Source organism: Cnephaeus nilssonii (genome assembly GCF_951640355.1).
Source record: "Cnephaeus nilssonii genome assembly, chromosome: 4".
Taxonomy (NCBI): domain Eukaryota; kingdom Metazoa; phylum Chordata; class Mammalia; order Chiroptera; family Vespertilionidae; genus Cnephaeus; species Cnephaeus nilssonii.
In genome coordinates, this window is record NC_137075.1 from 50,454,912 (window position 1) to 50,482,145 (window position 27,234).

Sequence of the window (27,234 nt, forward strand, 5' to 3'; positions counted from 1 at the left end):
AAGTTTTGGAGTCATCAGTGGATGGGTGATATCTAAAGCCATAGAGATGGATGAGCTCATCCAAGGAAGGTGTGGGAAACAAAGAAGGGAATGCGGGGACAGAACCCCCGAGGAACACCTACTTGTGAAGGACAGCAAAGTGCTGGTGAAGGAGGGGCCCACGGGGCCCAGGGGGTGGAGGTCTGCTGCTAATGCTGCCTAATGACCCTCCGAACCAGTACACCCTGATGCAGGCTGATTCCTATTTCCCATAATGCCATGTCTTTATTAGAAGAAATCGTCTTTAGATCTGTGACACTTTCCTACCCCCTGGGCTTCCAAACAGGGTTTTTAAACAGTACCCAGGTTTCCAGAGATGTGTTCACTCAACTAATCAGTTTCATGTTTCCCACAAATAGCCATATTCGGTCATAATAACCTTCTATGAGAAAGCTAACCATGCAATTTGTAATGTATTTTTACTCTCTTGCCAGAATATTGATAATTGTATTATCACTGTCACACAGAGATTCTCCCATAGTTACTTTCTACATTAGTTTAATCCATTAATAGAAATTAGGCCAATATTTTTATTTCCTTGTGGACTAAAGTCTGGCTTCTTCTAAGACACAGTAAAATGTCTTACTGAGATACATTCATAGTTCAACCTCCCACTCTCAGCCTAGCCCTTAAATTGTGTCTTAAAATGCACATAAGAGGAACTTGTTAATGTGCTGGATTTAACTGAATGCTAATTATATTAAAAGACTCTTTTGCTTGCAAGCATCCAGCAGCCTTTCTTTCTTTTTTTTTTTTTTTAGTCTTTCAGCATTTGTATAAAAGAAGTTCATTAGTTTATCATAATTTCTGCTAATTAGGTTGATATATTACTTTAAGCATGCCATTAAATTCATCATGTCCTCTCCAGGAGAGTATATCAGACTGGGTCCTGTACTTTCTTCAGGAAAGGTGGACATCAACTGAACAAAATTCGCCCCTGGTTTCTGATCCTGCATGTAAAGGCAGGGGTGAATTTTGTTCAGTTGATGTCCACCTTTCCTATCCCCATTTAACCCAGAGATGATACAGATTTTATTTTTTGAAGAGTTAAAAACTGACCTTTCTAAAATATTCCTTCCTATATCATCACTCTCTGTAAGAGGCCCAAGCTCTGTGGAACATTTGAGCAAACACACACCTACCCGCAAATGTGTTTTCTCTATCAGTCTGCTTTGCCCTGGGCCTATCTCAGCCTGTGCATCTTTCCTGGTACACCTAGGACCCGAAGGAACCAGGCCTTCTGCCCTGTGTGTCCCAAAGTAGGTCTTCAGGCACCTAAACCTGCTCCAATTTTCTCTCTCCTCTACTCAAGCTTCAACACATGGAGAAATCCACATCAATGCTGCTGATTCTTAAGTTAACATATGTATTTAAAAAGCAATTTTCCTGGTACCCAAGTCATACGTCTTAGTAGGAAGTCACGTGTGTCTAAACAGTGACCTACTAAATGGTCTCCCTAGTGAACGAAAGAGGTTGGGTTATATTTTTAGGCCAGAGACCGTAAGCAAATCAAACAAAATATATGACTTGGTATATGTTAAAATATATTGAAAGATTTTATTGCTTCTTTAACTCACACATATAATTCTCAGCAATAAACAGAAATTTTATAGCAACATCTGTGAGCAATTCTATAACCCCCGATAATGAGCAATTCGCATTCTGTGAGTAGCATACTCTGAAATATTTCATTAACTCTGCATTATCCACCCTCACCTTCCTTTTCTCTCCCAAATGTCCCTGATTTAAACACACTTTTCAGGAGTCAGGTTGAGAAGGAGATATAACCCCAGTTATAACTTAGAACAGTTGGGAAAGATGTCACTTAATAAATTGTTCATTCTACTGGTTGCCTCCTAGAAGCAAGATTTTGCTAAGTACTGTGGAAGTGTTAAAAAAAGCATAAGGAAGATGGGGCTATAATGATGCAGGAGACCTCCTAATAAGATTTATCAACTAGTGAAAACACAATGTGTGAACACACACAGGCACAGGCAGAGCTGGGGGGATGGGTGCCGCAGCAGGAGCAACTCCTGGAGCACTGAGGACAAAGCAGCAATTCCAGGGAGAGTATATGGACCAGGTCACCTTTGAGCCAATCCTTAACAGACAAGAGGTAGATAATGATCAGGGTGGCAGGGGTGAGGAAGAAGGAAGAAGGACCTGAACTGGGGAGAAGTGTTAAGAGAAAAGAACATTTGAGTTTAGAAATACTGTGACTGGGTTCAAGGAACACTGGATCACATTATTTAACTAGAAAATAAAGCTAGCCTGGCCAGCATGGTTCGGTGGTTAGGCCATGAACCAGGAGGTCATGATTCGATTCCCAGTCAGGGTACATGCCCTGGTTGTGGGCTCAATTCCCAGTGTAGACCATGCAGGAGGCAGCCCGTCAATGATTCTCTCTCATCACTGATATTTCTACTTCTCCTTCTTCCTTCCTCTCTGAAATCAATAAAAATATATATTAAAAAAGAAAAGAAAGCCATTACAAAGAACAGGAGTTAAAAGATGAACAGGGAGCAGATTTGGGGACTAAATATAAGGCTCAGTAAGTACTAAAATCTTATTTTCAAGAAATAAAGTGACTTAGACCAGTATACATGGCCTGACTTCGTCCTGGGAAAATTTTTCTGTACATCTTTCTCTACATTCCCCCCCACACCAGACATAATTTTTTTAACTGAACTTCAGATGAGTTATGCTTTGGGAAATGTATGTGGCAGCTGTGGAGTTCACGGAGATCAGCTAGGAAGCTACTGCAATAGCCCAGACGCGGGAAAATGAACATTACGAGGAAATAAATATGACAGATGAAAGAGATATTGTAAAAAAAAAAAAAAAAAAAAAAGTCAACAGAACTTGGCAAGTAGGAAAAGGAAAGTGTCAGATGTTAGGGAAGGAGGAAATGTGTACCCAGAATAGCTCCCCTGAAAGGCTCTGAGAGAGTTGCGTTTTATTCGGAGCTTTGGAGGGCTGCCGGAGGCCAAAAGAAATAGATGCGAATAAGAGGGAGCAAGTACTTCCAGAAAAGGGTGCTGTTCCGCGGTCATAAGCAAGCTACGTAAGAAGCAGTACCTGGAAGCAGTGTTATTGATACAGGCCTCCCTATTTTCCCAGTCCATGACCTGGGGAAATTTTCCTGAATGTCATCTCTTATTTTTGGGAATCTTACTTACCTGGGTTTCCATGAAACCTGCATCATGCACATTGCCACCAGACCTGTGGGGGCCAAGTCGGGACACCCTGCAGTGAACTGGGAGGGCTCTTACCAGTTGCTCTGATGGGACACATCTCAGGGGCGAGGGTGATCCCCGGAGACCAGCATCGACCGATGTCACAGCAGCACTGCATTTTGGTTATGGACTGTGGCATCTGGTTAGAACAGCGCCCGTTTGCCAGAGCCGTGTAACAGTATCCTGGGCGAACGTCTGAGAGAAGAAAGAGACACACACACACACATCACTGAGATCAAACTGGTTACAACACTCTGCTGCCCGCCACTTCTGCGTTTCCCACTTGGGCTCCGGCAGCAGGAACGGACACTCCTGCCCCCTGGAAGGGAAGCTGCGAGCCCCGCTCAGAAACAATGCTCCGACAGAAACCCCGTCTTGGGCTCACACCTTGTGCCCCTGCGAGCTGGTGCACTTGGCCCAAGGCCCACATTCCAGTCCCAAGGTGGGAACGAATGATTACAACCATATGTGCCACAGGAAAAGAGAGACTAAGAAAACCACGGCGGTGACAGTTAATTATTATAAAGACAGGTCTCTCTACTGAAGGGAGACTGTGTTGTCCTTGGTTTCAAACGATTTCATTCGAGCCCCTTTAGGCAAATATTGATATAAATCTATTTTAAAACAACATTAAGTCTGCACCGTAGTCTGCATTTCTAAAAGATCTTTCTTATTTTGCAGTCTGAAACTATGAGTCAGACTTGTGAGATTTTTTTTTTTTTTAAGGAATGAGCCATTTTGCAGACAGATCCAATGCTTGCTAATCAAGATTTCCTTTTGTCCTGGGGCCCTAACGAATTTTATAAGGCACGAAATATTTACAAGTTCAGAATGCAGGCGATTCCAAGTGCTGGGTCCTATAGGAGACAATGGTTCTGGAAGCATTTATTTATTTATTTATGTTTGGCAGAAGGTATCATCCCAAAGCAACATGGGAAGACATATTTCTTTCTATAGATCACTTTCCCTGGGTGACATCACGTCTAACTGTCATGACAACACTGACACACCGAAGCGCAACTCTGGGCTACCAAGAAGGAGCCAACTGAACACCTTGGTCTACCTGGCATGCATTAATGGTATGCTTCTCTTCAAGTAAACTACATCTCTGAACAGATAATACAAAATAATGTTCTGAAATGTAAATAATATTTTACATATGCCTGTCATTTAAAAGAATATAAGTGGCAAATCCTTTTCTGAAGAGTGGAATTTTTTAACAGTAAAAAAATCTGTTTCTATGTTTCCTATAAGACTAAATATTAAACATGAAGTTTGCCCAAAGAGGGTTATACCTAGCATGGTTTTCACCTACATCATTCTTAGGAATGCAAAGCCTTCAAATCTTGATGATTGCAATCCTATATAATAAAAGCCCAGTGACCGGACAGTGAAACGACCAGAATGACCGGTCGACCAGTTGCTATGACGTGCACTGACCACCAGGGGGCAGACACTCAACACAAGAGCTGCCCCCTGGTGGTCAGTGCGCTCCCACAGTGGGAGCGCCGCTTGGCTGACAGGGATGAGCTGCTGCTCCCACTGTGAACCTCGGGCCAACAGACAGGAACCCGGGCTGCGATCGTTGCCTCCTCACCCCAGGTTCCTCCTCCTTGCTCCCTGACACCTCCTCCAGATGCCTGCAGGCCTTGCAGTGCCGCAGCTGGGCTCACAGAGCTGACCCCAGAGGCTAGGAGGCAGGTTGTGGCCGCCACAGGACTGAGGCCTACTCCACCGTCTCTCAGTGCTATTGTCCCTGGGCCCGGCCCCGACCAGGTCCCCTGGAGAGGCGAGTGCTCCAGCATGAAAGATGCTGGACCAGGGAGCAGGCGCTCAGAGGGCGGGTCCACAGCCACTCGGGTGACCAGGATGAGCGGCGCTCACACAGCGGGCCAATCCCCGCAGGCCACGCCCCCCACCAGGGCAAAAATCCCGTGCACCAGGCCTCTAGTAAATGAATAAAGTGAAATAAATTTTAAAAACCAGGCTAACTTAGAAGCAGTTACATTGTTAACATCAAGTGATAAAGGCTACAACAAGCCTAGACAAACCGTAAAACTATGGGTCCACTTTAAAGGATGCAAGATCATTTCTGAAAAGGACTTAAAACCACTAGCAAGAATGAATGTGCTTTCCAGGAATGTTTTGTGATCCCAGTTCCTGCACCTCTGTCAGACTAATGTTCTCAGCAAAGAGGCAGGACAAGTGTTATTCCAGGCTGGTCCAGGGTAGAGGGTGGGAGAGGGGTGCAGACAAGGCATGTTCTGTGAAGCCAAGGGTGGCACCGCCTCCTGAAGAAGTGGAGAGATTGGAGTTATTACAGTCTAGTTCGCAATGCCTTAAAGCCACTAGTACTTTGTATATTCAGGGATTAGTAAATATTTGAAGATCAGAAACCAAAGGCTGTTAAGAATGGAAAGAGATGTTAAAAACTGGCTTATATCCCAGGTTCCAATGAATTTAGTGGTCCAAACCGAGTGTAAACACTTGACCAAAATTTGTCTACATAATTTTCAGCATGGGCTATCTTTCAGAGAAAAGCTGGGGACAGCGAACTCATAATGGGCTAATGTCTATTATTTTGCAAATTAACTATTAACTAATTAACTCATAATGGGCTAATGTCTATTATTTTGCAAATTAATGTCTATTATTTTGCAAATTAACTATGTTACTGCTCCGCTGGCTCTCTTATGTGTTAAATCAATGAGTCTGAAACTCTTGATCAAAATGGTGAATGTTGAAAAAACATCAGCCATGTTTCGGTTACCACAGTCCTTGATTTGCAAATGGCACCTGCACATGCAATAATCATTTTGCTTTTTTTTTTTTTCCAGAAGAAGAGCCTTTGTTAAAAATGCACACATTTATACAACTCAACATTTTAAAGAAAACCTATGGGCTAATAGGTAAAAGAAGAGAAAATGTGTGAAAACCAGGCACTATTTGGAGGAACTGAGCCCTGGGCACACCAGCCTGAAGTTTCCTATGTCATCAGGTAGAAAACCATTCTGGTGCCAGATCACTTTGCATGGAGGGTCAGGGGTGGATTTCGGATAATATGAAGACTTACGGAAACTGAGGGAGAAGAATGTCAGGATTTGAAGGCGATAAAGGGAGGTAGGGGGAACTGCAGACACCATCAGCTATTTTAAACCTGTCCTGGCCAAGACATCTAGCAGGAAAGGAACAGGAATTTCCTTCTTTCCCCCCTCCCTCTCAGGACCCAGAGGCCACATCATAGCAGAACAAATATATTATAAATAGGAGTTTGCAGGTCCTCTTAGCCCAGTGGTCCGCAAACTGCCGCTCACGAGCCACATGTGGCTCTTTGGCCCCTTAAGTGTGGCTCTTCCACAAAATACCACGTGCGGGCGCACACGTACAGTGCGATTGAAACTTCGTGGCCCATGCGCAGAAGTCGGTTTTCGGCTCTCAAAAGAAATTTCAATCGTTGTGCTGTTGATATTTGGCTCTGTTGACTAATGAGTTTGCCGACCACTGTCCTAGCCTATCAACAGGCCTCTCCTATCCAATCACTAGCATCGTTGTGTCCAGCCCAGAGTTAGGGGCAGTGAGGCCTAAACTAGGTACAGGACATCTTTAGGACTCTTGGAAGTTGATGTGACAGACACACTACTATGAAAAGACAACCCTACACAAAGGATCACAGTGTGCCAACAAATGATCACAGAACAAGAAATAAAATACTCCTGCCAGAGCTTACAGAACACAGTGGGCACTGGGGCTGAGGAGGGCTGAGAGTCTCAGGATGTGCTGACAAAAGGTAACAGAATTGCGTGCCTAGAAGAGATATATAAGGAAACACTGCAGACCACTATCTACATATGGAATTTTCTATTGGTTAGACTTACTGATTCCAAACAACCAACTTACCAACTAACCTTGGATTTGTATATAAGTTGGAGACTAAATCTATTTTCCTGCCAATAGGGATTATTTGAGGGGGGTGTCTCTGTGGTTTACCATGGCAGGAAATATTAGCATCAGCAAAGTCAGATATGTCCTCTGGATAATTTTATATAATAAATTACTAATTATGGGTACCAGAAAGTTCCAAAGAAGGAGAAACGGCGCTTGCCTGGAGGTATGGCAAGAAAGTTACTGCATGGGCTTCATCTGGGAGGAAGCAGTGGAAGGAGGCCAGACTGTGGACTGAGGCCCAGGCTGAAATCCAGCTCCCTCACTTACTAGTCACTTAAACAACTGGACCAACCTATTTACCTGGACTCTTTAAACCCCAGCTTTTTCCGTCTATGGCACTGTCAGGACCATTAAGTTAGGTAACTTCCATAAAGTACCTCAGACCAAGGTGATCCATAAATCTTAGTTCCCTCCCCACACTCTTCCTTTGTGAAAAATTAGCATGGATATAGCTAGTAAAAAGAAAAAAAAACTTTTAATGTAAGCATCTGAGATGTAAATGTGTTTTAACCATTTTCATGTCATTTGAGTCTCTCTTTGAAGGTTAAAAAAAAAAAATCTACTTATTATCTGGCCAGGAAAGGACTTCTGATCTACCTCTGTGCTAAGCATATCCACTAGAGGTCATATGCTAATTGGGACTTTTTTTTGCGGGGGGGGGAAAGGAACTATATATTGCACTTGCCATTCTTTCACTGCAGTTCCTATTCTATGGATAGATCCTGGAAAATCCAGCAATTTGGGCACTCCCATTGTTTCTAAGGAAAAGTCAGATATCCTTCCCTCACTAGTTGTAGTTATCCAAATGTCAACTGCAAGAGACTGCCCTCGGCTTTTATTGTATGTGACTAAGTAAAAAGGAATTCAGAATTTCAAGTGCAATTTAGTTTTGGTCTGAAATCCATGGCCTGTGGTGAGGATGTGAAGCTGAGTGTCTCCAAAAATATGGGCCAGAAACAAACATCAAAAGATAGCCTTCGCTTTTCTCCAAGGCCATTTGCCACGGTCTTCCTAGCATTGTCCCAACAGTAAAGAATTAGTCATCTTGATATTCAACAAATACTTCCTGAGTGCCTATGACATTGGAGAAACTGTGCTGAGAACCACCAGGGATATAAAGACAGCAGTTACTAGTCTTTAAGGATAGCTTACCAGCATAATTGGTGAGATAAAAACATGCAGACACAGAATTTCCCTATGAGGCCGTTTATGAGAAGCATGTCCCTGGGTAAGGGAGAAATAGCTTTCAGGTTAGCTGATCTGGGGCATCCTCAAAGACAGAGGACCTGAGAAGAATGTGCAAGGGAGCTTGAGCTGGGAAGAGGGGTGTCTTGAGTGGTGGGTGTAACATGTATGATTACAGGCCTGAAGGGATGAAAATGAATGGCCTGTTTGAGGGTGAGAAGCAGGAGCAGTGCTGACAACTTAGCGAGGCTGGGAGCGGGCAGAGAGCGAAGCTTCTTAGCTATCAGGCTGCACACTCTGGAACTTGAACTTTAAAATAATCGGTTTTGAAGGGAGTCTTAGCAATGGTTAAATCCAGCAGTTGTCAAATCTATTGTTTTGAACAACAGAACCCCTTATTTAATTAATATTTTTTTCATGGAAGTTTAACATCCAACCAGATAAAAACAGAGCCGGAGGGTATGGATGTGGGGATTGGGGGTGGAAGGCAAGAGCCCTCTCCTCTCAGCCTCCCCACGTTCACAGCCCCCTCTCTAACCCCAAAAGCTCTGGGGGGGCTTGCAGCACCTGAAGGATCCACTAATCTCCAAATCCTGATGGAAAACTACCAGAGCAAGAGAGTTATTTAATCAGAGCACTACTGGAGGAAGATAAATCTGACCAGATAAATTGTAGAGAAGCCAGGGAGCAGGAAGACAAATGAAAAGATTATGGCAAAACTTCAGACCTGAATTAGTATAGGTCCCAGGAAATGACTGAAGGCTGGGGGTCAAAAGAGAGAAGAGTCAAGCACTGCTTCAAGGTTTGACACTTGCATAACTGCAGGTGAATTCATAGCCTGAGGATATCTGTAGGGTCTCCTGGATCACCCCTTTTTATGGGAGGCAAAAATCCCAAAACAGGACCACAGGGTACCTCTGCTCTTTCCAAGGGTGCTTGACTGTTTAATAGATTTCCATAAATGTACATTTTACACTGAGTGAGAAATTATATGCCCCCCTTAACAGACTTGTTTTGGAAGATGTTATGGAACTAATTTACGGAAACCATGCACGCTGTTTACAAGTAGACCTACCTATGCATCTGGTGCCATCAGGAGAGGTGTAGAAACCCGGGGGACATTTGCAAAAGTAGCTGCTGACTGTGTTTGTGCATTCGCCCCCTTCACAGACTCCAGGAATGGTGCTGCACTCATCGATATCTGGAACATAAAGAAGAGTTGCAGTACTCACAGAACACAATAGACAACTGTCTGTCACCCAAGGACTCAAATGTGACATTAGTCAAACAGTGTCACCAGAAACAGCCATCTTTACAGAATAAAAGCTGCACATAAAACAGTCAATTCAATGAGTGGGTGCTTCTCCTCTCAACACAGGTTTACCCAAGAAATTCACCCAATTCATTATTAGAGCAAAATAAAATAAATTTCCCCTTTAAAATCTAAAACCGTGTACTGCTATTTCACCAAGTAACTACAGCATGCTAACAGTCCAGATGTCACTTATTTTTAAATTCTGTTTTCCCCTTCTCTCTCCATGGTTTGCATTCAGTTGAGCTTCCTCTCTATTTACTCTATGATCTGCATCAGTTCTTGCATTGCGTTTCAATCTGATTTTCCACAAAGCAGATACAAAAATCCCGCAGAGAAGACCACGTGGTCTGAGTGATGACCAAAGTTGGCCACGATGGTGTTCTCAGGAGCACACTCAGACTGCCATTATGATGCTTCTCTGTGGGTTCAGGGGAGAACAGTGGGGGACCCTGGGATGCTCCACCCAGAACCCACAACAGTATTAAGAAGAAAGCACCTTTCTCAAAGTGTCCCTAAAAGTTAATGTCTAAGTCATAAAATATCTATCAAAGATCCTGTGGGGAGATAGTGTCTATGGAAAGAAATCTTTTTCTACCTGTTAGTATAAATGGTTGCTACCATTCCTATTAAAAACACAGTATACACTGAGTAGCCAGATTATTATGATCTCTGAATGCATAATAATCTGACCACTCAGTGTATATCCTATATAATAAAAGGCTAATATGAAAATTGTCCCCTCGACCAGGAGTTCGACCAGCAGGCAGGCCGGCCAACCGCCCCATGTCCCCTCCCCCTGAACCCCACCCATGCACGAATTCATGCACTGGGCCTCTAATACACACACACACACACACACACACACACACACACACACACATACACACACTGAATGGCCAGATTATTATGTGTTCAGAGATCATAATAATCTGGCCACTCAGTGTGTATCAATAACCAAAGAGGTTATTTATGAGATAGCATATATCAGAGAGAAGCCATTTTAAAACCAGAATTAATTTGGCCAGATGGCAAATCATCTTTCACATGCTGGCTAGGTCAGATTTGGACCCCTTACTGAAGATTATCACAGCAACAATAAGAATGAGGTGACCTGTGCTGGGTGCCGGGCATTGTCTAAACGCTTTATGTGTGTCAACTCATCCAATTATTCCTGTAATTCTGGTACCCAGGAGGCCTCCAGAGAACTGGCATGAGCAATACCCAAAATAAGAGCAAAGAGGTTCATTTATAAAGTGATTTTAAACCCAAGTCTCCACTGCCAGGGCTAGGGAGAGGGAGGAACAGAGTTTCCACTTAGGTGCACACCCTCAAATGTCAGCAGGTTAGAAAACTCACTGAAGTGCAAACCTCCCTAATTTTCACACAGATCAAGATAAAACTCCCAGGCCATACTGCTCAATGTGAGAAAGCTTCAGTGGCTCCGAGTCTCCTTCCGTGTCCTCTCCTCAGTGACACAGCCCTTTCCTCCATGTGTCTAGGGCCTTTCTACTTCCCTGCACCCCCTCGCTTCCTCGGTCCTATTGCTTCCCAGGGACGGAAGCAAGAGTTCTGATTTCATGACCAGGCTGTGAGGAGGTCTCAAGAGGAAAAGACTAAATAAATAAAGCATCTGTATTAGAATCATTCATACTCTGAAATTCATTCATACGAATGTATTATTTCTCCAGGCTCTTATCCCTCTGCGTTTATCTCCTACCAGGCACCCCAGGTAGGAGAGTCTGGGAACAGTGGCTTTCTCAGTTTCTGCAAGTCCATCTGTCTCAAATGCCAGCCACAAAAGTAAACCCGTTTCAGGGGCCTGGTGAGCAGTGAGGCTTGGCTGGGAAGAGGTGCCTCTGTGCTTGGGACACTTCCCCTGTTCCCCTGGGGCAGGAGAGAGAGGCAGAGCTGCTGGGAAGTATCTACCCCTTGGGAGATGCCTGTGCCATGGTTGGCTTCTTGCTATGAACCTGAGAAGGGACACAAATGATAGGTCCGTTTCCTCTGGATTTTCTGCCCCCATCTTTGTTCTTGGTCTTCCTTCCCTTCCCTCTGTCTCTCCCTGGGCATTCTTCCTGTCCCCAAGTCACTTCCCTATCCTGGGGCTCCTCTAGCAGAGGGAAGAAAGGAGGGGGCAAATGGAATGGAGGTTGGTCCAGGTATCACCATTCAGGAGCTCCATCCAGGACCATGGACATCTACCCTGAGTGAGAAACAGGGGAAACCAGTTAACCTGATCTGGACCATCTAAATTATTCACTAAGAAAATATAAAACTAAAAATTGTGGCAGCTGTTTAAAAGCAACATGTGACACTACTAATTATGAATGTCACCAAGCCTGTGAGGTGAATTTTGCTTTATTACACACACACAAAATCCAGTGAAAAATGTGTGACTAAAAAATAAACAGGCTGATTCTTCAAGTCACATGGAAAAAACCATCAGGCATGCTATTTGATAGTCACACCAGGTATGCCAGTGCCCATGGTTTCTTATTCACCCAGCACCGGCAGCCTGATCACAACTGGACAGCAGTGAGAAATGTGGTGACGGGGTCAGGATGGCGGGACTGGAAAGAACCCAGATACCATCTTGCTCAACTTCCTCATTTGAAAACTGAAGTAACTCAGAGCTGGGAATCGACTTGTCCAAGATCACACGGAGGATGAGGGACATTACCTGGACTGGGGCCAGGTCTACTCTATTCCAGGGCTCTTATGTCTCGACCACAGAGATTTTGTTCAGCAGTGGTACAGGGAGCCGGTGACCTTGAACAGTGAGAGTCAAGGGCCTGTGAGCAGCTGCAGAAGATGGAGCCCCTTCTATGTCTATGGGTTGAGTAACCCAGGAATTCTTGCTGCCTGAGCTGTAAGAATCCCTAATAGCAAGTAGCCATCAGATAAGTATGCCGTTACATCAGAAAGGGAAGTCCTAGGTTTTTGGCTCACATAGTAGGGAGTGCACAAACTCAAGAACTACATTTTTAAAAAGCACTTTGCATTGTGCAGCACTATTATAATTGCTAAAGGCTGGGCTGGTGATAATCTAAATCCTAAAATGTTAGTGGCTCATAATGAATCCAAGGGACTTCTTCCAGAAATAAAAATTAATCCTTTCGTTATACTTTATTTCTTAATTTCCTCCCACAATAGCCTATGCAAATAGGGCTTGGTTTCCAAAAAGAAAATGCTCATGTCCTTTTAGTGTGCACACTCTAGTCATCGAAAAATCCCAGCGAAGGAGGGCATGGACTGTGTGGGTCTTTCGCCATTCACAGGATGACTCTCAATCTTCTTCTCCCATTTATGAAAATTTAATTATTATTTAATCACTTCAGTTTGTTCATTTACACGTCAAATGTAATAAATTGTGTGTGTTGATACAAAACTTGGTACATGACTTTGTTTTTAAGTTTTGAGAAAAGGGGAATGTTTTAAGAAAGGAGAATTCTCCCAAAGGAAAATCTTATGGAAAGCTGTTTTCCCCATCACAAAGGGAATGAAGGTTAGCATCTTGTAAATTTGCTAAAGCCAATTTTTGATTGAACTAATGTGTGTTTTTAAATTACTGTGGGCTTCCAGTCAAGAGGAAGATACATTTAAAAAGCCACCCAAGCCCTGACCGCTTTGGCTCAGTGGATAGAACGTCGGCCTGCGGACTGAAGGGTCCCAGTTTCAATCCCGGTCAAGGGCATGTACCTTGGTTGCGGGCACATCCCCAGTAGGGGGTATGCAGGAGGCAGCTGATCGATGTTTCTCTCTCATTGATGTTTCTAACTCTCTATCCCTCTCCCTTCCTCTTTGTAAAAAATCAATAAAATATATTATAAAAAATAAAATAATAAAATAAATAAAAAGCCACCCAAAGTAATGACAAATATGCCAGAACAATTTCCACAAGGGCACAGAATCCCACTGTGGCCTGACCATCTTCCGAGGGCTCATAGATGGTCTCTTCATCCTTTCAGCCACGTGGGCCAGAATGTCTGGAATTCCTTCTATTGAGCATCTGGAGATCATCCTATGCCCAGAGCTATGCCATCCCCATCGTGAGGCACTGCAGCGGGAGAAGAGCAAAGAGCCTGGCGGGGACCCAGCTCACCAAGCATCCTGAGAGGGCTTTCTGCTTACTTTCCTTAACCAGGCTAAGGAGGGCAGCCATCTCACAGTACACGTAGTATAAACAGGGTCCCTTCCAATATCAATTTTGCAAAGAAAAATAAAAAGGAAGAGAAAAAACCCACTATCTGAATTTAATGTAACAGTAGATGGCAAAGAAAGAAAAAAATGGTTTAGCCAAAAGTATTCTGTTTTTATCTTGCTACTGACTTCAATATGTAGCTTGGGGAATGGGGGTTAGGGTGGAATATTTGTGGGAAATGGTTAAGTAATTCTCAGACTGAATTTTTGGTCCATTAGATACACCACCATAATAGGTTTCTTAGCTTTAATAAAAGGATTTTGAATCATTTTTCTTTCTGTCTGGATATTAAATCCGAGTGTCTTCTGTCTCGTTCACAACCACAGAAGGTGATCAGTCCCAATTGATGCTAACTGATGGGTCTGGGTGAAAGATAAGGGATGTAGGAAAATGATTCTAGGCCAGACTGGAAGCAATAATAATTCCAGAAAACAAAACAGACTGGCCAAGTCCTACGCCCCATATTCCCCTCTCTGAAAGCTGTCCTGTCTCTTGAAGATGAATATATTAATCTGAGACAGCCTAAGCCTGTAAGCCACAGCCCAATCTGATGTGGATTTTGCATGTGATAAATCTTAATAGTGTATTAATTCCATAAAAATATATGTATGATGATACCTAAGAACCTGTACCATAATATTTTAAAATTTGGAAGTATAATTGTTAAAGTAGAGGTTGCCCTAGCTGGTTTGGTTCTGTGGATGGAGCGTTGGCCTGCGGACTAAAGAGTCCCAGGTTCGATTCTGGTCAAGGGCACATGTTTGGGTTGTGGGCTCGATCCCCAGTGTGGGGCATGCAGGAGGCAGCTGATCAATGATTCTCTCTCATCAATGATGCTTCTATCTCTCTCTCCCTCTCCCTTCCTCTCTGAAATCAATAATATATATATTTAAAGTAGAGGTAATGGCTTACATCTAGGAAAGAAAACAATGTAAGTGTTAGAGTGTGAACCAAAAGATGAAAAATGTTTTATCTGCTGATCAGAGATGTAGGCCTGAGGATAGTGGTACGTTATTGTCAGATATTACACATAAGGTACATGCACTCACAAAGAAAAGAGGATTCAATGCTGCTTATTTATTTCCTGGGTGTTTCCCGCTCATAAAAAAAAATAGTATTTATTACACTTGGAAGCCAGGCCTCTTTTGGGTACATAGTAGTAATGGTAAATATGAACATATTTTCTGTACATATGTTTTTAGAAGCTCAATCTATAAACTAAATGCAAATAAATCAATCTACCTCAAGTTATTTTTGTTTGATTAACATAAAAAGGTGTCCATTTAAAGGCAGAAAAGCAAATCCTAAACTTGACCTAACCCTATCCCTTACCCAACTTGTACTTAGAGAATAAATGAGTTCATACGTCTCTTTAAAAAAAAAATCAGACGTACGTTTTAAGTAGGAAAACATTAGAAGATAAGGTATTATAAATTATATGTAATGATCAAATTTAAATTTATATCTCCAGAACTATGCAAAAATATGTGTCTTAAACATTGTAACCCAAATATTAGAAAAAGGGGGACATTTGTAATAATGTCAACAACAGAAATGAAATTAAAATGTCATGTTTTAATATTTAATTTTATTCAGATGGATCTCTTATTTTGGGTCTATAAAAGTGGAAAAAGCTGCCAGGCTTTTCTGGTTCCATAGAACAAAGGCGTATTATTCTTGATGAAAATGTTATATTTACACATTCATAGGAATGACAAAGACAGAAGGAATTAGTAACAATTTACAAAAAAAGCTTGCCACTGATTTAGATTTTACCTGCTCCTCCACCCTCGAACTGCAAAGCCTGATATTTCTTACCTTCACATTTTTGTGACACTTCATTAAATTTGTGTCCAGCAGGGCATTTGCACTCAAAAGATCCAACAGTATTGATGCAATTTCCTCCTTGACAGAGCCCAGGGATGGCCTGGCATTCATCCACATCTGTCAGATTTTAGGTCAGAGAGAGAAAAAGAGAGGAGAGAGAGATTAATTTATACAAAATTTACTAATTCATATAAAATATTCTTATAATGCTTTCTATACAAAGTTACAAGCATTCTTTATTTTTCCATCTTCCCTCTTTCTCATGTAGAGAAGAATTTATACTAACTTTTGGGGGTTTGATCATGCATGCTGTAAAGTACAAAGGTACAATGACAAAAGCGGTTGACATTAAAAACTAGAGTTATTCAAGAAACCCTTAGAATCAAAACGTAACACAATCTATAGCAAAACTGTCTCTGAGTTGTATTGAATAATTCAGTTAAAACAGAATTTACTTAAATAAGGTCACTCAGACTACACAAAAGAGCTAATGTTTTTATACAAATTCAATGCAACATGTTCACCTTGTATTCTGTAGAACTGTCTTGTGCAATAAAAATTAAAGAACCCAGGGAGTTAGGTCAAGAAGTGAGAAATCCAGATGAAGCACTTTGCTGGCAGAGTGGTGATGGGAGAGGACCTTTTAAAGTCAGATCATGTCCGCCTCAGCTCAAAACTTAAATCCACATTAAGCCCTAGAAAATTCTACCTAACCCCTCTACTCTCTGACCTCATCTCCTAACCTCCTCCCTCTCACACTCCTCTCCATGCACATTGGCATCCTTGCCTGGCCTCAAATACACCCAGGATGCACTTGCCACAGGCTTTGTGGTGGTGGCCCCTCTGCCTGGACCATTCTTCCTCCACACAGTTGCCTGGCTCTTGTCGTCCCATCCATCAGGTCTCTGCTCCTAAGGCACTTCAGAAGAAGACCCCTCCCTGACCAGTCTAATAGCAACACCCGGCCCCCCATCAGTCACCACCCTTCTTAGTTACTCGGCTTATTTTTCTCCATAAGATGAATCATCAAATGACCTAATACATAGGTTTGCTTTGTTTTGATTTTATAAGTTGATTATCTTCCATAGACCAGGTTCTTTGTTCATTTCGTTCACTGCTGTATCATAGCACCCAAGGAAGAAACCTGTAGGTCCTACATGGAGCCTCAACTATGAACCTTCCAGGAACAAATGTAATCAACCCAGGCTCATTACATCCAGTTAGAAAGATGGTGAAAGTGTCTGTACTTTTTCTCCATCTCTTCATCCGCAACATGCAAAGTCTGGTTTAGTGAAGAACCCCAGGGAAGCAATCTAACGCTTCTTCCTCTGCTTCGGGTAGTTTCTTAGAAATCTAAAAACCTAGTATCCTCTTCAGTTTTACTCTTCATTGTGTGAAGCAAGAGAGCAATTACCAGTTGTAAGACCTCTAAACAACTTGTGTTCTTGAGAAAAGTTGGCTCAAAGAAAAAGAGGCAACAAAGGAACAACTTTTTATCCTATATAATAAAGAGGTAATATGCAAATTGACTGTCACTCCAACATGCAAGATGGCCACCCCCATGTGGTCAAAGATGGCCGCCCCCATGTGGACACAAAATGGCCACCACGAGATGGCCGGCAGGGGAGGGCAGTTGTGGGCAATCAGGCCAGCAGGGGAGGGCAGTTGGGAGGGACCAGGCCTGCAAGGGAGGGCAGTTAGGGGCAACCAGGCTGGCAAGAGAAAGAAGTTAGGGATGACTGGGCCAGCAGGGGAGGGCAGTTGGGGGTGACCAGGCCAGCAGGGGAGGGCAGTTAGGGGTGACCAGGCTGGCAGGGGAGCAGTTAGGCATTAATCAGGCTGGCAGGGGAGTGGTTAGGGGGTGATCAGGCTGGCAGGCAGAAGCAGTTAGGGGCAATCAGGCAGGCAGGCAAGCGAGCGGTTGGGAGCCAGCAGTCCCAGATTGTGAGAGGGATGTCTGACTGTCCATTTAGGCCCGGGGCCTAAACAGGCAGTCAGACATCCCTCGAGGGGTCCCAGATTGGAGAGGATGCAGGCTGGGCTGTGGGACACACACACACACACACACACACACACACACCCTGTGCACGAATTCTGTGCACCAGACCTCCAGTTTTGGTATAAAAGTATTGATTCCTGTTTTAGATGAAATGTCCTGGCCCACAAATTAATGACTGTATGTGAAATATAATTAAACTAGAGGCCCAGTGCATGATTTAATCATGCACCTGGTGCACCAGCGGGCTGGCTGTCCACCGGTGCACCAGGCCTTCCGAAAGCCTCCTGCACGGCGGAGGCTTTCGAAAGGCCTTGTGCCGGAGCAGACAGCAGGCCAGCTCCCCTGCTTTGGCTTTTGATCGCGGGGGAGCTGGCCGGCTGTCCGCCGGTGCACCAGGCCTTCCGAAAGCCTCCGGCGCAGCCATGGCACAGACGCTGAGCTCGCGGTGCCAGTGGCGCCGCGAGCTCAGCATCCTGCTGGCCCAATCAGCTACCCCGGCCACCCTGAGTCCCGCCCCCTGCGCCTCCTGCTGGCCCAATCGTGGGCGTAGCGGAGTGATGGTAATTTACATATTACCATTTTATTATGTAGGATTATGTTCTAGAGCTTATCTCAATTTTTTCTTAGGTCAGAATTTTCCATTCACTTGGTAGGTCAAATATGTTTATTAAAATGTTATTTAAAATTAAGATTGTACATAGAAGCAAAACTATATAGTCTTGTTGATTATGATTTTTGGCCAAGAGGAAATATAGATGAGGGCACTTCTCTACTGGCCATACAGTCCAAAAATGAAGACCCAATAAGTTCCTTGATAAACCCTTTTGCCCACAGCCCCTTACATCGGGCCCAAGGACTCAGAACACCAGCAAGGAGACAGAGCCCCAAGCTGACAGCAGAATCCCTCAGGGTGGAGATGAAGTGGCAATACAACTACCATTTTGATTCCATGGCTTTTCACAAATTTTCTTATAAGATTCTTTTTTTCTTGGATGTTTAATAGCAGAGTCAGGGAAGGACAGAAAGAAAATGCTGGAAAAGTCCAGATTGTATTAAATGAATAGCAAAGCTAAAGAGCAGTAGCTCTTTCCTCTCCCTCTTATTCTTTTCCCCCCAAATTATCTTAGCACCTCAGCCTCTGACTCATGGATGGGCAGCTGGGCACTCAAATTCTGGCTCCCTGGTCAGTCAGTGAGTTCATGGGCATTAGCTGACTTCAGAACACCAAGGCCAAGAATTTCTTCAAAATTCACTGGGACTTTCTAAGTTTGAGAAAAGCGAAAGGCACCAAAGAAAAGGGGAACTAAATTTACCCTATCTTATAAAATCATACAATCAAATGCTTTGTAATTCTAGTTTCAAAGTGACTTCTTGCTGTTTCTGATATTGAGAAGGATACATCCAAAGGAGTCGTATGTTGCAGATAGAAGCCAGAAGCCAGCACCAACAGTGTTTCTCAGGAGATGAATTTATTGAAGTATCATTTAATGGAGACCCATAGAACTGTGTGATTAAGCTCAAGTTCTGTTTTATTGCATATTACCCTTAGAATTAACATATAGAACAAAAACCAAACTAGTCTCTATTTGCCTTAGAAAAGCATACCCTGAATTTTCTGCAAATATTGCAACTTGCTAAAAAAGCACCGAAGATGTTTAAAGGAAACAGAGACAGCCTGGGAGTTTTCAGGCCCATCAGTTTAGTGCACGGCTGCCTCCGTTCACTTCCTCCTGTTTCCTGCCAGACATCCAGACAATAAAAGAATTTGTACAGCTGGAAGAACAGGAGTAAAAGCCAAAAACAGAGTAAGGGCTTCTAGGGGAGGCAGGAGAAGAAGCAAGCAGGCAACATCTGGGGATATTTAAAACTGTGAACCAAAGCCTAATTTATTTCTGACTTGTAAAGGAAAAAAAAAAAGCATACTGTAGCCCATAAAATGGAGAGAGATACAACAGTAAAATGGAGAGCGATGCAATTTTCTTCAGGTCAACTGAGTACAACCTAGGAGACAGGGAAACTTCAACAATTTCATATGAAGGGGGGGAAAAAACAAGAAAACCAAACTACCTTGACCACAAATTTTGCTTTGTGTGCCTACACAGCATTGCTGTAACTAGAATCATAGCACCTCAGGGAAGCACCTCTGGGGTCCCAAGGAGAAACTACCGGCAAGGAAAATCCAGGGATGTCATGCCATCAGCAAAATCGTGAAGTTATGTCTCTGATTCTGCTTTTCCATTCTCTCCAACGTTGTTGGAGAATGGCCCTCCAGAGCAAACAAGATGAATCCATTAATAACTCCACCAGCCTGGGGTTTACCTTGACAAGCTCCCGTGCGGATATTGGGAATGAAGCCTCGGCGGCAGGGGTGGGGCTGGGCAGGGCACATCTCGCAGGGGTGGCCCCAGGCTCGGCCCACGGTGGCGCAGCAGAGGGTTTTTGTGCAGACAATCCCGCTGAGCTGTCCCTGGCACATCTGGTTGCTGACCACAGTGAAGCACGGGCCTGTCCTGTAATCTGAAAATAAAGAAGGAGAAAGCCATGAAAGTCCAGAAAACCAGAACCCTCCAGCAGAGGAACCCTGTGCCCCATCTTGCTTAACTCCAAATCAGTGACCTCATATGATGCCTTGGGAAGTCCATTCTACCTCTGAACCCCATTTCCCTCTCCTACAAAATGGGGATATGAACATCAGTTCCTACCTATTTTGAAGATGCTGTTGTGAGGATCAGATGAGCTAACAGATACTACACCTGAGATGTGCTATACAAATATAACATAATGACATTATTACATATCCGCTCACTCAAGAAAAGGTATCAGATGAGCCTACTATGAATCATCCCGATGTTTGGTTAGATGCTTCAGTGATTAGGAGACAAAGTCCTTGTCCTCACAGAGCTTACAGTCTATCATTATTCAGGTTGTAAAAACAAAGAATTTATGAACTTTCAGTGAGGCAACTCTAGTCACTTTCTTCTTGGGAGTTCCTTAAACAAAGAAATAGTTACCTGTTTCTTCTGAACCGAGTCTGTTTTATTTCAAATACAAAAACAAGTAAACAACCAAAAAAAGTTTTTTTTTTAATTTAGCCATGTTAAAGACATGAGGTATTGAATAATATAAAAAGTAAGAACAATGGTCTGAAATCATTATAATCCCTGGGCAAAAGGAACATCTTAAAGCAAACAGAAATAAGCTAAGGAAGGCCACAGGAGAATTTCCAAGTAGTCTCACCAAATACAAGATCTGCCTTTTTTTTTTTTTTTTTTCATAAGGGAGAAAGTTCATCTGGATTCAGCAACCAATAAGAAAGCAAGAAAGAGTAAGATGTGGGGAACACAGAAGACCAAAGCCAGGCTCTCCTCTGTCTCCTGTGGGAGAAATTGGGACCATAATGTCCCCTTCTGCTCTACAATGGCCTCAACTGATAAGGGAGGCTGGGCTGTGGCAAGTCTCATGGGCTCCCATCCGCTACCCAACATTGCAAGATTCCTTGTGTAATTTTTGGAAGCACACATATACAGATAGAGTGTTTCCTGTGAGTCTTGGGATGGACTAGATGACCTCAGTAAGTTCCTTTCCCCACTGAATTCTATGGTTTTATGAACATCCCTGTGTGTGGCAATGAAACCCTGGGTTATGTTTTCATTTTTATTTTTTTCTTTCTTTCTCTAAGGAGCTCAGGGAACAGAGACATGCAATTTACTAAGGACAAGTCTTCATGACAGTACCGCAAGACTAACCTTAGACCTTTGTTCCCCTCAAGTCTCTATATGCTCTGGCCCCACCCACCTTTCCCAGCCCACCCTCTGGACACTTCCTCAGTTTGTCTTTTTACTTTGTTTATGTATATTTCACCCACCTGATTATTTTTTACTTTTATATAGTCAAATTCTAGGTATATTTTAATATTCTCCATAATGCCGTATCTGTTGAAAATCTGCTCTTCCTCCCTAGATACTGAATTCAAACAAGAATACAGAGATTAAATGCTTGAGCTGTTGAATAAAATCTCTGCCTTCATTTAATTCTGTCAATAAAGAAAAAGTCACTCAGCACCTCGGCAATTTGCTCTTAGATGGAGGAACTACATGGGACAAAGGTCAAAGCTAAAGTCATCTTTCTTTCTTTGGCTCAATTCTTCCACATATTGCCCATAGACATTCAATAAATACTTCTCTGATATATGGTGTTTCTTTTTCTATTTTAATATTTTATCATGTATTTTTGATTCAAAAATAATTATTTCAGACAATTAGCAAAAGCAGTAACATATAAATCCTATATAATAAAGCGGTAATATGCAAATTGACTGTCACTCCAACACACAAGATGGCCACCCTCATGTGGTCAAAGATGGCCGCCCCCATGTGGACAAAGATGGCCACCACAAGATGGCCAGCCAGGGAGGGCAGTTGGGAGGGACAAGGCCTGCAAGGGAGGGCATTTGGGGGTGATCAGGCCTGCAGGGGAGGGCAATTAGGGGTGACTGGGCCAGCAGAGGAGGGCAGTTAGGGATGACCAAACCAGCAGGGGAGGGCAGTTAGGGGTGACCAGGATGGCAAGGGAGAAAAGTTAGGGGTGACCGGGCCAGCAGAGGAGGGAAATTGGGGGTGACCAGGCCTGAAGAGGAGGGCAGTTAGGGGCAATTGGGCTGGCAGGGGAGCAGTTAGGCATCCATCAGGCTGTTAGGGGAGTGGTTAGAGGTGATCAGGCTGGCAGGCAGGCAGGCAGGCAGGCAAGCGGTTGGGAACCAGCAGTCCTGGATTGTGAGTGGTGGGATCGGGCCTAAATGGGCAGTCAGACATCCCTCGAGGGGTCCCAGATTGGAGAGGGTGCAGGCTGGGCTGAGGGACACCCCCTCCCCCGTGCATGAATTTTGTGCACCGGGCCTCTAGTAGGAAAATAAAAGTCTAATTATTCACAATTATTCCCACAGCCCTTACATGTAATTACCCTTGATACCATATTGGTTATATTATCTGATATACTTTTACATGTGTGTATTTTTAATCGGCAGTCCGACATCCCCTGAGGGATGTACTAGTGCACAAAGTGACAGGTGACTGGGGAGGAGCCTGCACTGCTCGCCTGCTGGTGCCACCGCTTGGTAAGCTTGTGGAATGGCATTCCTGCTGTGGGAGTGCACTGACCACCAAGGGGCAGCTCCTACTTTGAGCTGGTGGTCAGTGCGCATCATAGCAATCAGTGGTCGCTTTTATATATATAGATACTATTGCAAAATATGATTCTGATGGCATAATTTTCCAAGATGTTACAGAATAATTCATTCAGTAATTTTGTTACTGTATGTCATTTAAATTGCTTCCAATTTTTCATTATTATAACATTCAGTGTATATTACTGATGAATTCCTTTAGCATGAAAAATGTTGTCTCATGCACAGCCATCAAGATTTTTATGACTATACAGATCTTAAATCTGAGGCTAGAAAGATCAGAGCAACACAATCTTTTACTTAAAAAACAAATAAAGGTAACAAGGAAGAATACTTAGGTTTATTTCTTTTTCCCCCCTCTTAATGTATTAAGACAAGTGCAAATGCTTTAATCAAACAGATTCATGTTGGTGTGCCATTTTCAATCTTTAAAAAACATAATGAAACATGAATTGTAATTAAAGACCCCCTCTTCAACACTGCTTGGATTTGTTTTCCCTCTTCATTTTGCCGAGACACCCTAAGGAATTATATATGCAAAGATTCAGGGTAGGTGCAAACACTGTGTTTTGTGAGTGACACTGGCAGAATCAGGGCACAAAACAAAAATGCTAGGAAAATCTGATTCAGTCCTGTCTAACACTGGTTCATGACTTCAGACATGAATTCCTCATTGGAAGGCCTTCACAAAAAGAAAAATAACCCTTAAGACTTTTCCAGGGTCAACAACATCTTGCTCTCATTTCAATATGGAACACATGGAATAGAAATGGCACTTGTTAATTCTGACAATATTCATTAGTCATCTATAGAGCCCATAGGGAGCAATCTTTATTAAATATTCTGAATATTTGGCAAATAGTTTGAGTGTGTATAACAAAATTTATGGACTTAACACATTGCCACTCTAGATCCTTATCACTGTGGACAAAGACCCAGCTCATTTGCCAATGCAGATTAGTAAGTGGACATAAATGTATTTTAGAGCCATATTTTCAATAAAAATTGCTGTTTGCAGAGGGAGAGGCATAATCTGGATAAAACAGAGTTGGATCTAAAAATCTCCTGGAAGGTCACTGCTGTATCAATGTGGTTTTCAAATGCCATTCCGATTTGGCAGCATGTGCTTTATGTCCCATACTTCATTTAAATTACCAAAGTTATGCTGCTTTTAGTACAATACTCCAACCACAGGAAAAAAAATCTGCCCACACTTCCAATTCCTTCCTAATAATCCAATTATGTACAATTATTCCCATAGCACTTACATGATAATAGGTTAAATTTACATACTCTTTTTATTTTTTTTTTTTCAAATAAAATATTCCCAGATAGACAGGGAATGTGCCTTATTCAAAGCTTGGGTAACGTCTGACTCATTCCTTCAACGTAAATCATTATTCCTAATGCAACTAAAATATAGTACTAAAAAGACTGGCTGTTTGCAAATTGCTCTACAATCACTTCCATATAAGACCTCCATGAACTAGGGCAACAGGCCAAGCCTTTCCAAAATTAAAATGCAATTTTACTTGTTTTTAACTGGCTTACCCTAGGATAGCTAGTTCATGGGAAATTCTGCCTCTAAATGTTCCCATTCTGAGTGGTGAGGCTCAAGGATTGTTCCTCAGTCCCAACAGATTTGGCCTCAGTGCTTGAGACCTAACTAACGTGTGTCCGCCTTGACCCTCAGCTCCTTCCCAGCTCTGCAGCTCAGAATGCTGTGACATATAGCATCATGTCACCTTCATTTGTATTCAGACTTCACTCTGAAGCAAATGCATCATTCACAAAGAATATTCTGTGGTCCAATGAATTCTTGTCACTCCTGCCCAGTCACGAAACCACAAGCTGCAGGGAAGGCACAAGGATATAATTATGGGCACTAGGCTCCAATTATTTTAAATCCTTTTCATAAAAATTACAAACGAAAGAAAGGATGCGATTTCAATTTATTCATGACAGCGAGGGTCACAGCCATGCTTCTTTCTTCCAGGTAGGTTGCCCTGGGGCGCACTGATTTGCCTAAGTTCCTGATATATGGAATTTTAATACCTCCTTCTCAGGAAAGAGTTCATAGAACTGTTGGTCTGAAGAAAATTAAAGCAAAGAAGTTCCATGATCATAATCAGTGTCATAACTGCTATTTCTTCTTACTCCGATCATTCTTAACCTTAGGACATAACCAAATCCCTTGGGGAGGTTCTGCAAAATACTGATGCCTGAGCCTCACCCCTGTTCTCCCACAGGCCTCCCCCATGGAATCCGACACAGTAGATGTGGCACTGGGTAAGGGCATCCATATTTTGCATAAGCCCCCAAAGTGATTTTGCCTTCTAGGGCTCTCAGTTGAATGTGTCTCTATTTCTTTTTAAAACTTTGAGAAGAGCTTATGTTCCATTATTAATTGGAGGTGTTGGCAAGATAGCTGGCTGCTTACCTAAAAGTCTAACCCTAGAAATGTGATTCTAACCCTGGAATCACCAACACTCAACACAATCCAGTATCTCCCAACCAGGACCACCCTTATAATCACGGCAAAACAGTGTTCATTTCCTTAGCGTTGACTGATTATGAGATACTTTATTAATTATACTCTCCACAAGCTCACTAACCAAACAACAAAGCAAAATTTAAGAAGGCTAACACACACTACTCCATTGTCCTAATAGTCAACTGAATTCACAAGTGTTAGAAAGCACATTTATATACATGACATCACTCCACTACCATAAACCCCTACCTCCTGCTTCCCTGTCCAGTGCTGGAGCTACTACCTGGATGGAACTCCAGGGGCATTCTCCAACCAGGATCCTAACAGAATGATCAAATTTAGGTCCACAGGTCCTGATTTGATGAAATATAAAGTATTAAGCGTTATTTATGAAGTTTACTGGTATGCCCAAAATAGTCAAACCTTAATCACAGCAAGCTTCCAAACCTAAGTTCCAGCTGAGAGGGCACACAGGGATAGAAGATCAAGATAAACAACACCATGAGGAAGGAATCAGAAAACCCAAAATCTGTGATTTTCAAAGGCAACTGTCCTGAACTTTTCCAAAAGTATATGACCCCCAGCTGCGAACAAGGAAAAGAAGAGGAAGAGGAAGAGGAAGAAGGATACTGTCTCAAAAAGAGATAATGGGGAAATTTTATATGGGCTGCTATTACATGCTATTGTGGAATTGTTGTTCCCTTAGATGTGCTCATGATATTGTATTATATACGGAAATGTCCTTATTGTTTAAAGATGAAGTGTTATGATGTATGCAACTTAATGTTCAAGTGATTCAGCAAAACAATTTTATGTATTTACATATATATAATTATATATATACAAATAATAATAATGTATAATATTATCTATCTATATATATAAAACCCTAATATGCAAATAGACTGAAGGGCAGAACAACCAAACAACCGGTCCCTATGAAGTGCGCTGACCACAAGGGGGCGCGCGTGAAACATGGAGGGTGTCAGCGGCAGGCAGCAGAGTGCAGAACATGGCAGGTGTCAGCCTCGGCGGATGGTGGAGCAGATGAGTGGAGGCACCAGACCAAGGCGGGGCGCTGGGCACTGCCATCGGGGCGAGCCCCAGGTGGTCACTAAAAATTCTTTGCTCCCGCGCACTGCAGTCCCACCCGGCGCTGGCCCCGATCGTTCAGCACCAACAGTGATGGCTGCCAGCCCCAATTACCCCTCAGGGCTTCTCCACCTCCCCCTGCTCCTGAGGGGTGATCGGGGCCGGCAGCTGCCTCTCCCCGCTGCTGCCGGCAATGGCCCTGCTCGCACCCACTACTGGCGCCAACCCCGCTCACACTACACACAGCCGGTGCCAGAGCTGTTGCTCACACCCACTGCCGGCGCCCAGTGCCAGTCCTGATCACTTGGTGCCATCAGCAGGTGCGAGCATCAGCTGCCGGCCCTGATTGTCCCTGAGGGCTTCTCCACCTCTCCCTGCTCCTGAGGGGTGATCAGGGCAGCAGCTGCTGCTCGCACCGGTTGACGGTGCTGGACCTGCTTGCACCCGCAGCTGGCGCCAACCCCAATCTCTCCATGTCATCAGCAGGTGTGAGCGGGGCTGGCACCATCAGCGCATGGGAGTGGCGGAGGCAGGAGCGGGGGTGCTGGAAGACAGAGGACTGGGGGCCACAGCAGGAGGGGCCAGGCGGGAGCGTGGAGGATGAGCCAAGACCTGCCCCTGTGCCCACTGCAGCCTTGCGGCCCACAGTTCCTTTCAAGGTGCACAAATCCATGCATAGGGCCCCTAGTATACTATATAATACTATATAATAATGTATA

General features: G+C 43.3%; 1 protein-coding gene across 1 annotated transcript in view; it reads right to left on the reverse strand.

Annotated features, from left to right (window-relative positions):
* FBN1 (fibrillin 1) overlaps nucleotides 1-27,234 on the reverse strand; it is a 231,190-nt gene that overhangs the window by 106,620 nt on the left and 97,336 nt on the right. Inside the window, exons 7-10 of the mRNA XM_079768479.1 lie at nucleotides 20,067-20,264; nucleotides 15,740-15,865; nucleotides 9,481-9,606; nucleotides 3,312-3,470 (exon numbers count right to left, since the gene is read on the reverse strand). Of these exons, the coding sequence (XP_079624605.1) occupies nucleotides 3,312-3,470; nucleotides 9,481-9,606; nucleotides 15,740-15,865; nucleotides 20,067-20,264 (609 nt within the window). The remainder of the gene's footprint in view (nucleotides 1-3,311; nucleotides 3,471-9,480; nucleotides 9,607-15,739; nucleotides 15,866-20,066; nucleotides 20,265-27,234) is intronic.